The sequence below is a fragment of the Nematolebias whitei genome, chromosome 7 (genome assembly GCF_014905685.2).
Source record: "Nematolebias whitei isolate Nwh7 chromosome 7, NemWhi1, whole genome shotgun sequence".
NCBI lineage: Eukaryota > Metazoa > Chordata > Actinopteri > Cyprinodontiformes > Rivulidae > Nematolebias > Nematolebias whitei.
The window spans coordinates 959,505-972,868 of NC_056504.1; the positions used below are offsets into that span (position 1 = coordinate 959,505).

At 41.2% G+C, this 13,364-nt stretch overlaps 1 protein-coding gene across 1 annotated transcript in view; it reads left to right on the forward strand.

Annotated features, from left to right (window-relative positions):
- The window catches only part of LOC119412087 (calcium-dependent secretion activator 1-like), a 780,001-nt gene that overhangs the window by 6,375 nt on the left and 760,262 nt on the right, over positions 1-13,364 (forward strand). The window contains 1 exon segment of the mRNA XM_037679064.1: positions 7,198-7,530. Within this exon segment, the coding sequence (XP_037534992.1) occupies positions 7,198-7,530 (333 nt within the window).

Below are 13,364 nucleotides of genomic sequence, written 5' to 3' on the forward strand. Positions count from 1 at the left end.
TGACTAAATGTAGCGACTTCGATCCACAACAAGTCGCTGCCGGCTGAGTAGAGTTTGCTCTGTGACGTGTCTCCATTAATCCATGCTGAGTCCACCTTGTTTTGTGTATTTATTAAAACTAACACAATTACTTTTGCATCCAGCAAACAGTGTCTGTATTAATTTACATGTTGGTCAGTTTGACTGACAAATATATTGATCAAAAATTATGTTTCTAAATTGGTCCCCAGTGACGGTAGACAACAAAGACAACAATAGACAATCATAGAGGATGCATACAAATTGAGAAGAACAAATATAATTAAAGTTGCAAGCAGCATTGAAGGCCCTCGCAGCAAAGCGCCGCTCCGGCCTTACGGCGACCGCGGGAGCTCCAGCAACGCCTCCCTGTCGCCATCGTCAACGCTCTCGCGCCATTCCCGCGCGCGTCCACCAGGGTGTGCATATGCCTAAACTTTGCAATCGACTTCCGCCCATATCAGCATGAGAGGTTGCGTACTTGAGTCATATGTTAAACCACAACATCAATGTGTTTAGAATAATGTAGGGGGCGCTCTAGAGTCTAAAGTTAAAATACAATACCAATGTGTCCATAAGTGCTCAATAATGACACACCATAAATTTGGTGCAGATCGAATGATATATCACTGAGATATAACAGTTTGAATAATCTAGGAGGCGCACTTGAGTCAAAAGTAAAAAAAAAAAACAATACCAATGTGTCCTTAAGTGCTTACTAATGATGAACCCAAAATCTGGTTCAGATCGGATGATATATCACTGAGATATAACAGTTTGAAAAATCTAGGGGGCGCACTTGAGTCAAATATTAAAAAATACCAATGTGTCCATTAAAGAGTTGTTCTAGTTCTTGCTGATGGCTGTGGGCAGGAAGGATCTCTTGTAGCGTCTGTCCTACAACAGATCTGAAGAAGCCTCTGACTGAAGACACTCTGTTGTTGTATGACAATCTGATGAAGAGGGTGCTGAGGGTTGTCTATAATGTTCTTCATTTTATGAAGAATCCTTCTTTGTACAGTCATCTCTAAAGGTTCTAGAGGAATCCCCAGAACTGAGCCAGACTTCTTTATGAGCTTGTTGATCTTTTTGAAGTCACTTGCTCTGGTGCTGCTCCCCCAGCAGATAATGGCAGAAGAGACAGCGCTCTCTACAACAGACTTATAGAAGATATGCAGCATCTTGCTGCAAACTTTGAAGGACTTCAGCTTCCTCAAGAAGTACAGTCTGCTCTGTCCCTTCTTGTAGATTTCATTCAACCTTTATTTAGACAGGTAAATCCCATTGAGCCTCGAGGACTCATTTACAAGAGAGACCTGATTTCCAGATGCTTCACTGTTGCTGCTCCAGTCCAGTCTGTTGTCCAGGTGAACCCCAAGATATTTATACTTCTCCACCACCTCCACTTCTTCTCCCATGATGGAAATAGTGTTGGATCTGTTCCTGATTCTCCTGAAATCTACAATCATCTCCTTTGTTTTGTTCACATTCAAGATAAGATGATTGTTTCCACACCATGCCACAAAGAGGTCCACCAGTTCCCTGTACTCAGCTTCTTGTTCATCTCTGATACACTTGACCACTGCAGAATCATCTGAATATTTCTGCAGATGACAGGAGACTGTTTTGTATTGGAAATCTGAGGTGTACAGAGTGAAAAGGAATGGTGAGAGTGCAGTCCCCTGTGGTGCTCCTGAGCTACTGACCACCTGGTTAGACACACAACCCTTGCAGTTTCACAAACCATGGTCTGTTTGTTAGGTAGTCTTTGATCCAGGTGATTGTTGAGGCCTCCACCTGAGTCTTCTGGAGTTTCTGACAAAGCAGATCATTCTGGATTGTGTTAAATGCACAGTGAAATCAAAGATCATGACTCTCACAGTGTTGTCTGCCTTTTCTACATGACAATGAGTTTGCTGAAGCAGGTGTATGATGGCATCTTCAACTCCCAAGTCCACGTTGATAAGCAAACTGCAGTGGGTCCTGATATGTGCTTGTTTAGTCAGGTGGGTCAACAGAAGCCTCTCTAGGACCTTCATGATGTGGGATGTCAGGGCAACAGGTCTATAGTCATTGAGGACTGATGGGTGAGTTTTCTTTGGTACTGGAACAAGGCAGGATGTTTTCCACAACACTGGAACCTTCTCCTGGGTCAGGCTAAGGTTGAAGAGGTGCTACAGAACCCCACAGAGCTGCTCTGCACAGACCTTCAGGACTCTGGGACTGACACCATCTGGACCTGCAGCCTTATTCTGGTTAAGTCTCTCCAGCTGCTTCCACACCTGACCTCTAGAGATGCATAGGGGGGAGGCAAAGGAGGTATCAGCATCTTGTGATTTGGTTGAATACCAACATGTAGAAGAAGAAGGGTCCATGACTGAGGTGGTAGATAAAATATTTGAGATGTGACAGGACAGTCTTGGGTCAAAGGATGGTGGTATATCTGTTTGGCTGTGGGCAAGAGAAGAGGCTGCTGAGCTTGTTCCTGAACTGAACCTATTGAAGAACGTGTTCAGTTCATTGGCTCTGTCCAGGCTTCCATCCTTCTGATCCTCCTTCTGCTTGAAGCCTGTGATCTGTTTCATCCCTGACCACACCTCTCTGATATTGTTCTGTTGGAGCTTGCTGTCCAGCTTCTTCTTGTACACCTCCTTGCTATTTCTTATCTTGACTTTTAGTTACTTCTGTGTACTCCTCAATAATTCCCTGTCTCCATCCCTGAAGGCTTTTTTTTTTCTTGCTATTCTACGGTGAAACCAGACGTGTTTTCCCTCTCTGCCCCCCCACCACCCGCTTCCCTGCTGTGCTCTTTTGTCCTGTGAACCCTTAAAAAGCCTCTTTTTTATTTCCTGCATACCTCTTAATTGGAAGGATCAGCTGGTCTCTCAACAAAATCGATCAACTTCTCCCGACAGGAGTCAGGGTAAGGAGGACCCTCTGAACTCTATAGGACAAATTGGATTCATGATGACAACTAGATTCTACTGTTTGGGTTGGTGGAATCTGGTTGTCTACAAATTCGTGTGGAGGTGTTGAAGCTCGACAGTGCTCGGACTGAATGTGGAGCTGTGACAGGGAATTGGAGCAGCTGTTATCAGGACTGTGTTCTCCCTGGCAGCACTCATGAATGGTGGAATAATCTGGAGAAGCTGTGAGCTCGACTGTTGGAGTAAAGGATCAGTTCGGCTGTTTTGGAGTTTCCATCAGAGAATATGTACCAGCGAGACTTTAAAGGCAGAAACAACAATTAAGAGTTCTGTCTGACCCAAACTGTGGCCTAGATGCCGGACTTATCTCAACTCCTCCTGGAATGTTTGGAAAACAACAAAGATGCTTTGACTGTTTCCTCACCCCTCCCTTCCCCAAGGCCGTGGACATGTAACAAAACCTGAACTGAGCTGAAGATGAACGTCACCTCTTATCTGGACAATGGCTGAGGGGGGGCTCTGGACTATGCTACGTCTTTCCCTTAAAAATTCAATATCTTCACGGCCTATATGTACATGTATAACGTCTGTTTATGTTGCTTTGCTGTGGTAGGTTTTTTTGATGCCTCAAATTGTGCCCTGTCTAGGACACGGAGTGAGAGATCTTTTTTTTATACCGTCTCTCCTCATGTTTTCTTTCCTTTTTTTATCTAAGCAAAATATTATTCTGAATAAAAATAAGAAGACCGCGCTAATTATTTTAGCCTCAGCTTCGTGCACTCCGCCCATCTTCGGACAACTGTACGTACATATTCGCGTTGTATCTCGGTGCAATGCCAATAAAGTTTATTCTGATTCTGATTCTGATTTTATTCTGGTTTAGCAGTTCCGTCAGGTCAGTGGTGATCCAGTGTTTGTTATTGGGGAAGCATCTCACTGTTCTGGTGGGGATGGTGTTGTTTACACAGAAGTTTATGTAGTCGGTCACACACTCAGTCATGGCATTGATGTCCTCTCCATGTGGCTGGCACAGTGCATCCCAGTCTGTAGCCTCAAAACAACCCCGCAGGGCGTCTTCAGCTTCTGTTGACCATTTTCTCACTGTTCTCTTTATTGCAGGTTGCCTCTGATCAAGGGGTTTATATTTTGAGTACAGATACATGAGATTGTGATCTGATTTGTCAAGAGAGTGTAGTATGTCATATAGGGATATATATTCATACTTTTTCACGAGTTCCTCATCTTTCTGACTGTGTAAATGTCGTGCATTGAATTTTAACAGAAATGTAACGAGAGACGTTATTTATCTTTGACCCATCAAATGAATGCGGTCATTTATTTTCAGAATCAAAGTTTAACATCAAACATTTACATTAATTTGGCAAAATATGAAAATAATAACAGACAAGTTTCACAAATAATGGACTTCAATCACACGGCGGTGATCGAGGACTTTGCTTCAGATATTTCTAAAATATCTGTACTGATTTTAAGAGAAAGCAGAGTTTAAGATGGAAATGGAGATTTATCTTACAGAGAGATTTGTGAGGGAATTAATCTGTTTGACCAGAAACGTGCACGCTCCTTCAGATCTCAGCTTGCGACGGTACACTTGGTCGAAGTAGATCGTTACCTGGTTGACGATAAATCAGCTCGGTATAGAATCCTTCAGACTCTTTCAGCGTCTCCGTTGAGAGCAGCTGAAATCCTTCGAGAGTCGTACGAGGTTGTTCAAACAGAAGTTATAATCCCAAAACGTCTCTGGATCATCCTGAACGCGTTTGCATCCAAGAACTCTAACTCCATCACTCTTCAGCACTCTGTGTGGAACTCTCAGAGCTCTGCAGCATCAGACTCTTTTTAGCTCCATTAATCTTCAGCGTCTGGCTTCAGACTTCAGACTCTGTGCACTCTCTTGTTGAACTCATTCCTGAGCGCAGCAACTGCAGCAACTGGGAAGTTGCCACATTTTAATTGAGTTGACTTCCGGGTCAATTTAGAGCTTTCTGATTCGTGGATTGAACAGAATAGAGGTGTGGTTTGTGATGTAAGATGTTATCAAATTCGAGGTCAGAGAATGAGATTGTTCAACAACAGACAGAAAGATTATTGCAGAAAACCAGACTTCGTGGAGTCTCCCTCTTATTATCTTCTGAAAAAGTTTAAACATGACATTTCTTCTCAGTAAACATTTTAGTTGACCGAGAACCGACCTTTAACATACTTACAACCTGGCTCATTGAAGACAGAAAATCAAGAAATGCATATTAACCTGATTTCTTCTTTGAATGAGGAATAAAAATCATTACTTACTGTTTATGTAAAATAAAAATGAGTAGTTCTCTTCAACCTGTAAGCATTGAGTGACTAACACAATTTGATTATCAAGCATTTGTAAAATAGTAATGATCATAGAGAATTGTCTTTTCTACTTGATTAATTCAAGAAAGAAAGTCCCCAGATGGCTCAAACTGTATTTCTGGATGCAGATCAATGAAATAACAGTCTCTGTCCATCTGATCAAGATTTGAGGTCCGATCAGGTTCACTACACTTTAGCGTCTTGCTTTAGCGATGTATGAATCCTTGACATTTGCATAAAACAAGTCCAGCGTTTTGTTTTCTCTGGTAGAGCAGTTGACAAACAGTTGGAATGTCAGAAGTGTAGCAGAAAGTGAGATATGATTAAAATCCCCAGTTTTTGCAATAAACGGACTAGGGTGTTGTGTCTGTAGCTTAGCAACCTCGGAGCAGATGACATCACACTCATTCTCGGCAACAGCATTGGGTGGAATGTGAACAGTAACCAAAAAAACACTGGTGAACTCTCTTGGCAAATAATATGGACAACAACTTAGTGCTGATGGTTCAATATCTGGACTGCAGAGACGACACTTCACAGTAACATGTCCAGGATTACACCATCTGTTGTTCACAAGTACTGCCAACCCACCTCCTTTCCTTTTGCCACCCCTCTTTAAATCTCTACCTGCTCGTATGGTCAGAAAACCTGGCAAGGAAACGCTGGAGTCGGGGATATGATCCTGCAGCCATGTCTCAGTGAAACACATAACACTGCATTCCCGATACTCTGGATGGGTCCTTGTTAGGGCCTGAAGTTCATCCAACTTGTTTCCCAGCGATCTCACATTGCCCATCATGATCGATGGAAGAGATGGTTTGAAATTCATTCTTCTCTCGTTCTCTCTTCTTTGCTTCTGCTCTGCATCTACAATGCCTCCTTTTCAACTCATTTGGGATTTGGGACTGTAGTTGAGATATTATTTCAGCTTTGGAGATGTTAATCAGCTGCTCCCGGTTGTAAAAAAACAACCTTGTTGTTATGGTTACGCATCATGACAAATGTCCAAAAGCAAAGATATTTCTGTAAAAATCCTTCCAGCTGCACAGCATCCGACACCAGAGAAAATAGTCATCCAAAAAAAGTGATTTATATCCAGAAAAAAGAGGAATTAAAGTTTTCAAAAGTAATATCTCAGAATGAAAGTAACAGAGCTGCTCCAACATGCAGCCACCTTGAGTGGCGCAATTCTAGAACATTCTAGAATTCAGGACTTTTTTCGGGCCACATTTCTTCCTTGAAGACGATAGGTCCCCACTATCCTTCTAGTTTTTAATAATGCGTTGGACAGTTCTTAACCAAATTTTAGTAGTTTCTGCAATCTCCTTAGATGTTTTCTCTGCTTGATGCCAATGATTTGACTCTTCTCAAACAGACTGACATCTTCTCCACGACCACTTGATGTGTCTTTCCACATGGTTGTTTAAGAAATGAGAAGCAACTCATTGCACCAGTTGGGTTTAAATAACTTGTTGCCAGCTGAAAGATAATTGCCCATGCAGTAATTATCCAATATGAGGCTTGTACCTATTTGTTTAGTTAAATCCAGGTGGCTACTTTTTTTTTTTGGCCAGGCAGTGTATATGTATATGTTAACATGATGAGTTGGATAATTTGAAAAATAAGCAACACGCCAACTTCCATTTTGGTGTGTTGCTGCATCTAGTCATATGAGCATTGATATTCAGGTCTCTCTTGTAAATGAGTCCTTGAGGCTTAATGGTATTAACATGTCTAAATAAAGGTTGAATGAATGATATAACCCGCTCATAATATTAGTAATAATAAAACTGCTACCTTTAAGAGTTAACTTTCCTATTTATTCAGTTTAGCATGTGTTTACTTTGACTTTAAAAATGAACTGATCTCTTATTTCCAAACCTGACCACAGGCCTTCCTGAAAAGTGACAGAGTATCTCGGATGGTACAGAGTGGTGGCTTCTCGGCCAGTGACTCTCGGGAGGTTTTTAAGAAGCACATAGAGAAGCGGGTGCGCAGTCTGCCCGAGATTGACGGCCTCAGCAAAGAGACAGTGCTGAGCTCCTGGATGGCTAAATTCGACACAATTTATCGAGGTGAAGAAGACCCAAGGAAGCATCAGCAAAGACTGACAGCAAGCGCTGCCTCTGAGCTCATCCTCAGCAAGGACCAGTTGTATGAGATGTTCCAACAAATCCTGGGAGTAAAGAAGTTTGAGCACCAGCTCCTCTATAATGCCTGTCAGGTTAGTCTTACTGTATCTGGCTGTTTATCACATCTTATTTTCTATATTTGCTTTTAGCCAGTGTCGAGGAAAATCGACACAACAACTCAGACTTTTCAGCCTATTCACCTGTTCCTCTCATTGGTTCGGAGATACATGGAGAAAAGACACAAATATCAGTCAGAGAGATTCAAGTTAAAAAGTATTACCAACATTTATTAAAGCTTTCAGCTGAAAGGAGATGCTGTTACCCCAAAGCAACATAGATACAACAAAAACCCAAGACGTGTCTAACTGGAGCGTTCCTTCTGTATTTAAACACAAAAGCTCCACCCAGAGACGTGTCACACATTCTTACAGTTCTTTGTTTAAACTAGTTCAAACTGATGTCTTCATTTCCTGGAAGTCCTTTTATGGAGTTGTTTTATTATTTTCTTCTGCCGTTCCAGTTTACTGGTGATCTTGTCATCAGGTGGAACGCATACCAGCAGCTCCCTGTTAGTTCATGCCCCGTACACAAAAACTCAAATACATTTCTCTGACTTAGTTCAATCTGTACTTGTTGATACCAAAAGGCAAGCGGATCCAAAAGCCAAGAAGATACAGATAAAGGACAAGATACAGTTGTGATACATCGAGCAACACAGCACAACAGATAAGAGCGTCTTTGCTACAGCTATCTTTTCTGAAACATGCATTTTTTAATCAAACTAATTCTATTCAACCTCCTTCAGAATAGGTTTAGATTGTTTAAACTAAAATCTTCCTAAAATATCCTAAAAGGTTTGCTGGGCATACTTATTTCCTCATGTGCCACAGAGTTTTGTAGTCTTGTCGCTTACATTTTGAACATGTATGTTCAAACCAACAATTTTCAGTCAGGTCATCTGGACAGTTTCTTTTTTTTTTTTTTTGCCTGAAACATTTCGCCTTCCATCCAGAAGGCTTCCTCAGTCAAGGAAACACACAACACAAAACCGATTCTTCATCCAAACAGCTTACTCCAAAGTGGAACAAACCAGTTATGTTGGTGCTAAGATGGTGTCTTTGGCATGCCCCCTCCTCTGGAGCCGGCCCTCTTCCTCGTCGACAGTCATGTCCAACTGGTTCAAATAAGTATAAAAAGTAATTGCAGGTGTCTCAACTACACCTCCAACATTTTTCAATTTAGTTTTTGTGTTTCTAGAGCACTACAGATGTATACTGACACCTACGCAGGAGGTTTCTTTATGATCAAAAACATTAGTGGCTACAGCTTTGAAAGACCTGGTCTACCACACTGATAAATAATATTCATATCCATATCTTAATTCCAAACGTGTATTCCAATAGGTTAAATCCTAAACATCTCATTGGCTTCCAAGGTGGGTACAAAACTAATCAAGAGTGGTAAAATGTTGTAGGTATGCAGAGGTAAGCAGGTAAATAAACTTTATTTATATAGCACAGGGGTCTGCAATCTGCGGCTCTGGAGCCACATGCGGCTCTTTGGTCCCTCTGCAGCAGCTCTTTAAAGCCATGACCAAAACTAACATAAAACTGAATTTTATTTGTTGTTATACAAACAACAAAAAATTCTAGTTTTAGCTGTTTCTTGTCATTTCTTTTGCAAATATCCTGATGCATGCTCAATAATCCAGGTAGAAAAATCTATAAAAGTTAAATCTGTTCCTCTGGACATTAAAAAATAAAATAAAATTGCACAAACGTTTCGTCTTTCATCCGAAAGACTTCTTCAGTCTGAGGTGCTGTATTCAGCTCAGTCTCTTAAATAGCACCTTCTCAGAGTGGATCAACCAGTTTGCTGCTGACAACCAAAACCAGCTGATCACATGCTCAAGAAGGACCATCAGCCTAACAATGGATCATTAGTACACTGATGGCTGTTTACTGTTCACAGAGGGCTGAGTGATACTAGCAATCACAGCATTGTAAGAGGGGGACAGTTGAACCCGGAGGCTCCGCCCCTGTTTAACGATGGACGGTTTCTTTTCACAAAGATGGCCTCCTTTACTCCTCTCTCAAACCAAAAGTTAGGACACTAAACAAATTGTGAATAAAAACTGAATGCAATGATGTGGAGATGGCAAATGTCAATATTTTATTCGTAATATAACAAAGATGACAGATCAAAAGTTTAATCTGAGTAAATGTAACATTTTAAAGGAAAAATATGTTGATTCAAAATGTCACGGTATCAACAAATCCCAAAAAAGTTGGGACAAGTAGCAATAAGTGGCTGGAAAAAGGAAATTGTTCATATAACTGTAGTATGTCAGGACAGCTTTGCTGTGGACACACTACTTATTAATTATTCTTAAAGCTAGTTCAAGCACAAAGAATATTAATTGTTTAATTACAACAGATTATTTTCTTTTTCGAGTTAAATTTCTGCCATGTGACCGAGATAACTGTGAGTGGATTGTTTAAATCAGTGACATGAGATGCCATTTTATCTTTGACCCATCAGAATAAATGCGGTCATTTATTTAACAGAATCAAAATTTAACATCAAAACATGTACACATTGATTTGCTGATCTGTTTCTGATTAATAAACTTGGCACGATTTACTAACAAGACAACAGAACATTACTGATTGAGACTGATTCACCTCTGGAGGCATCTGGTTTGATTTACTGGCGAATAGAAAGTATAAGAGAGGAGAAATAGATTTAAGGAGTAAGTTTAGATTTAAGGATGAAAGTTATTTGTGGAACCAGAACATTGCACCCTTCCTCCGACATCCAGCTCAGCTTTCCGGTACACCTCAGGACGTCAACGACTTGTTACTTGAGAGGGGGATACCTCCACTCCGGAACAGAAGTCCATTAGTACGCTCCCTTTACAGCGTCTCCGGGTAAAGTAGCTGGGTCATCAGAATAAATGCCGAAGTACTCGGTTCCATCGAATAAGCTTCCATAGAAGTGGAGCATTTACTGCTCGGGTTGAGTGCACAGCGATGTGAGCTGTGACTCCGCTGAAATGGAGGGACCCTTTGCACATGGTCCCATCCATCCGCTGCTTAAGTGAGTCTCATCTCTGACCGAAAGTTCCAGCAAGACTTAGAAGAGACTAAGACTCATGAAGACAAAGACTTAAGACTCTGACTGAGTTCCAGGACTGACTAGTTCCAAGAAGTGTTCCTTTTTAAAGGGGTCTTCACTTCTTGTTACGTGGTACTTCCTGATTGGTTGAAACAACCAGCAGGGGTGTGGTTCTAGTGATGTCAGAGAGTCACTAGAAGTCAAGAGACAGCGGGAATGTTTTTAAAAATGGTTAGTACAGACAGAGAAATATTATGACAAGGTGAGACAAAGCAGGTGCCAGTTGAAGTTATTTACTGTCTGCTAGTTTTAAAAACAAGACACTTCGTTCTAATAACTCGTCCCTGACTTTCGACCGACATCCACCACTACTCATTCAGACAGAAGACTAAATGCACACTTACGTCGTAAATAGGCATTTAACTGTATGATCAAAATCTAATGAGGTTTAAAAATCATTAATACTGTTTCACAGTTGATTTAAATGAGTGGTTCACTTCAACATTTAGAAATGGTATGAACTAAACACGCTTTTTTATTATCAAGATATTTTAAAATAGTAATGATAATGTAAAAGAAGAGTGTTCTTTCAATTGATTAATTCAGGATACAATTAAATAGTCTCTTGATGAGATAATTTGTATTTCTGGATTCAAATCAATGAAATAACAGTTCTTGTCCCCTGAAGGTCTTCAGAGACAGGTTGAGGTCGGATGTCTAGTTCACTACATAACGAACAGCTGGAAGACCAATTAACACTAATTAGGTCAATTGACAACATGATTGGGTATAAAAAGAGCTTCTCAGAGTGCCAGTGTCTCTCAGAAGCCAAGATGGTAAGAGGATCACCAATTCCACCATTGTTGCGCAGAAAGATAGTGCAGCAATACCAGAATGGTGTTACCCAGCATAAAATAGCAAAGACTTTTAAGTTATCATCATCAACCGTGTATAACATCATCAAAAGATTCAGAGAATCTGGAACAATCGCTGTGCGTAAGGGTCAAGGCCGTAAAACTCTACTGGATGCTCGTGATCTCCGGGCCCTTAAACGTCACTGCACCTCAAACAGGAATGTCACTGTCAAGGAAATAACAGAATGGGTTCAAGAATACTTCCAGAAAGCATTGTCAGTGAACACAATCCACTGTGCCATCTGCCGTTGCCAGCTGAAACTCTACAGTGCAAAGAGGAAGCCATTTCTAAGCAAGCTCCACAAGCTCAGACGTTTGCACTGGGCCAGGGGTCATTTAAAATGGAGTGTGGCAAAATGGAAGACTGTTCTGTGGTCAGATGAGTCACGATTTGAAGTTCTTTATGGAACACTGGGACGCCATGTCATCCGGACCAGAGAGGACAAGGATAGCCCAAGTTGTTATCAACGGTCCGTTCAGAAGCCTGCATCACTGATGGTATGGGGTTGCATGAGCGCTTGTGGCATGGGCAGCTTGCATGTCTGGAAAGGCACCATTAATGCAGAGAACTATGTTCAGGTTCTAGAACAACATATGCTCCCATCTAGACGTCATCTCTTTCAGGGAAGACCCTGCGTTTTTCAACACGATAATGCCAGACCACATTCTGCAGCAATCACAACATCATGGCTACGTAGGAGAAGGATCCGGGTACTGAAATGGCCAGCCTGCAGTCCAGATCTTTCACCTATAGAGAACATTTGGTGCATCATAAAGAGGAAGGTGTGACAAAGAAGGCCCAAGACGATTGAACAGTTAGAGGCCTGTATTAGACATGAATGGGAGAGCATTCCTATCTCCCCAGACGTCTGTTGAGTGTTGTAAGAAGAAGGGGGGATGTCACACAGTGGGAAAAATGGACTTGTCCCAACTTTTTTGGGATTTGTGACGCCATAAAATTTGGAAACAACAGATTTTTCCCTTAAAATGATACATTCTCTCAGTTTAAACTTTTGATCTGTGTTCTATTTGAGCACAAATAGAACACAAATCACAGATCAAAAGTTAGTCAATCATAGTGTGATTTGTTCTATGTGAACAAAACAAAGGAGATGATTGTAGAATTCAGGAGAATCAGGAACAGGTCCAACCCTATTTCCATCATGGGGGAAGAAGTGGAGGTGGTGGAGAAGTATAAATACCTCGGGGTTCACCTGGACAACAGACTGGACTGGAAATGCAACAGTGAAGCGTCTACAAGAAGAGACAGAGCAGACTGTACTTCTTGAGGAAGCTGAAGTCCTTCAATGTTTGCAGAAAATTGCTGCATATCTTCTATAAGTCTGTTGTAGAGAGCGCTGTCTCTTCTGCCATCATCTGCTGGGGGAGCAGCACCAGAGCAAGTGACTTAAAAAAGATCAACAAGCTCATAAAGAAGGCTGGCTCAGTTCTGGGGACTCCTCTAGAACCTTTGGAGATGATTGTTCAAAGAAGGATTCTTCATAAAATGAAGAACATTATAGACAACCCTCAGTATCCTCTTCATCATACTGTCATACAACAACAGAGTGTCTTCAGTCAGAGGCTTCTTCAGATCCGTTGTAGGACAGACGCTACACAAGATCCTTCCTGCCCACAGCCATCAGCATCTAGAACAACATTAATGAAACCAGGACCAACTACAAACGATGGGGTGACCGGGCCTTTTCGGTTGTCGCACCCAGACTCTGGAACCAACTACCTCAGGACTTGCGCACCATCATTGACATGGAGCATTTTAAATCTAATCTTAAAACCTTTTTATTCAGGCAGGCTTTTAATACCTAGTATTTATATATGTATATATATATACATATATATATATATATATATATATATATATATATATATATATA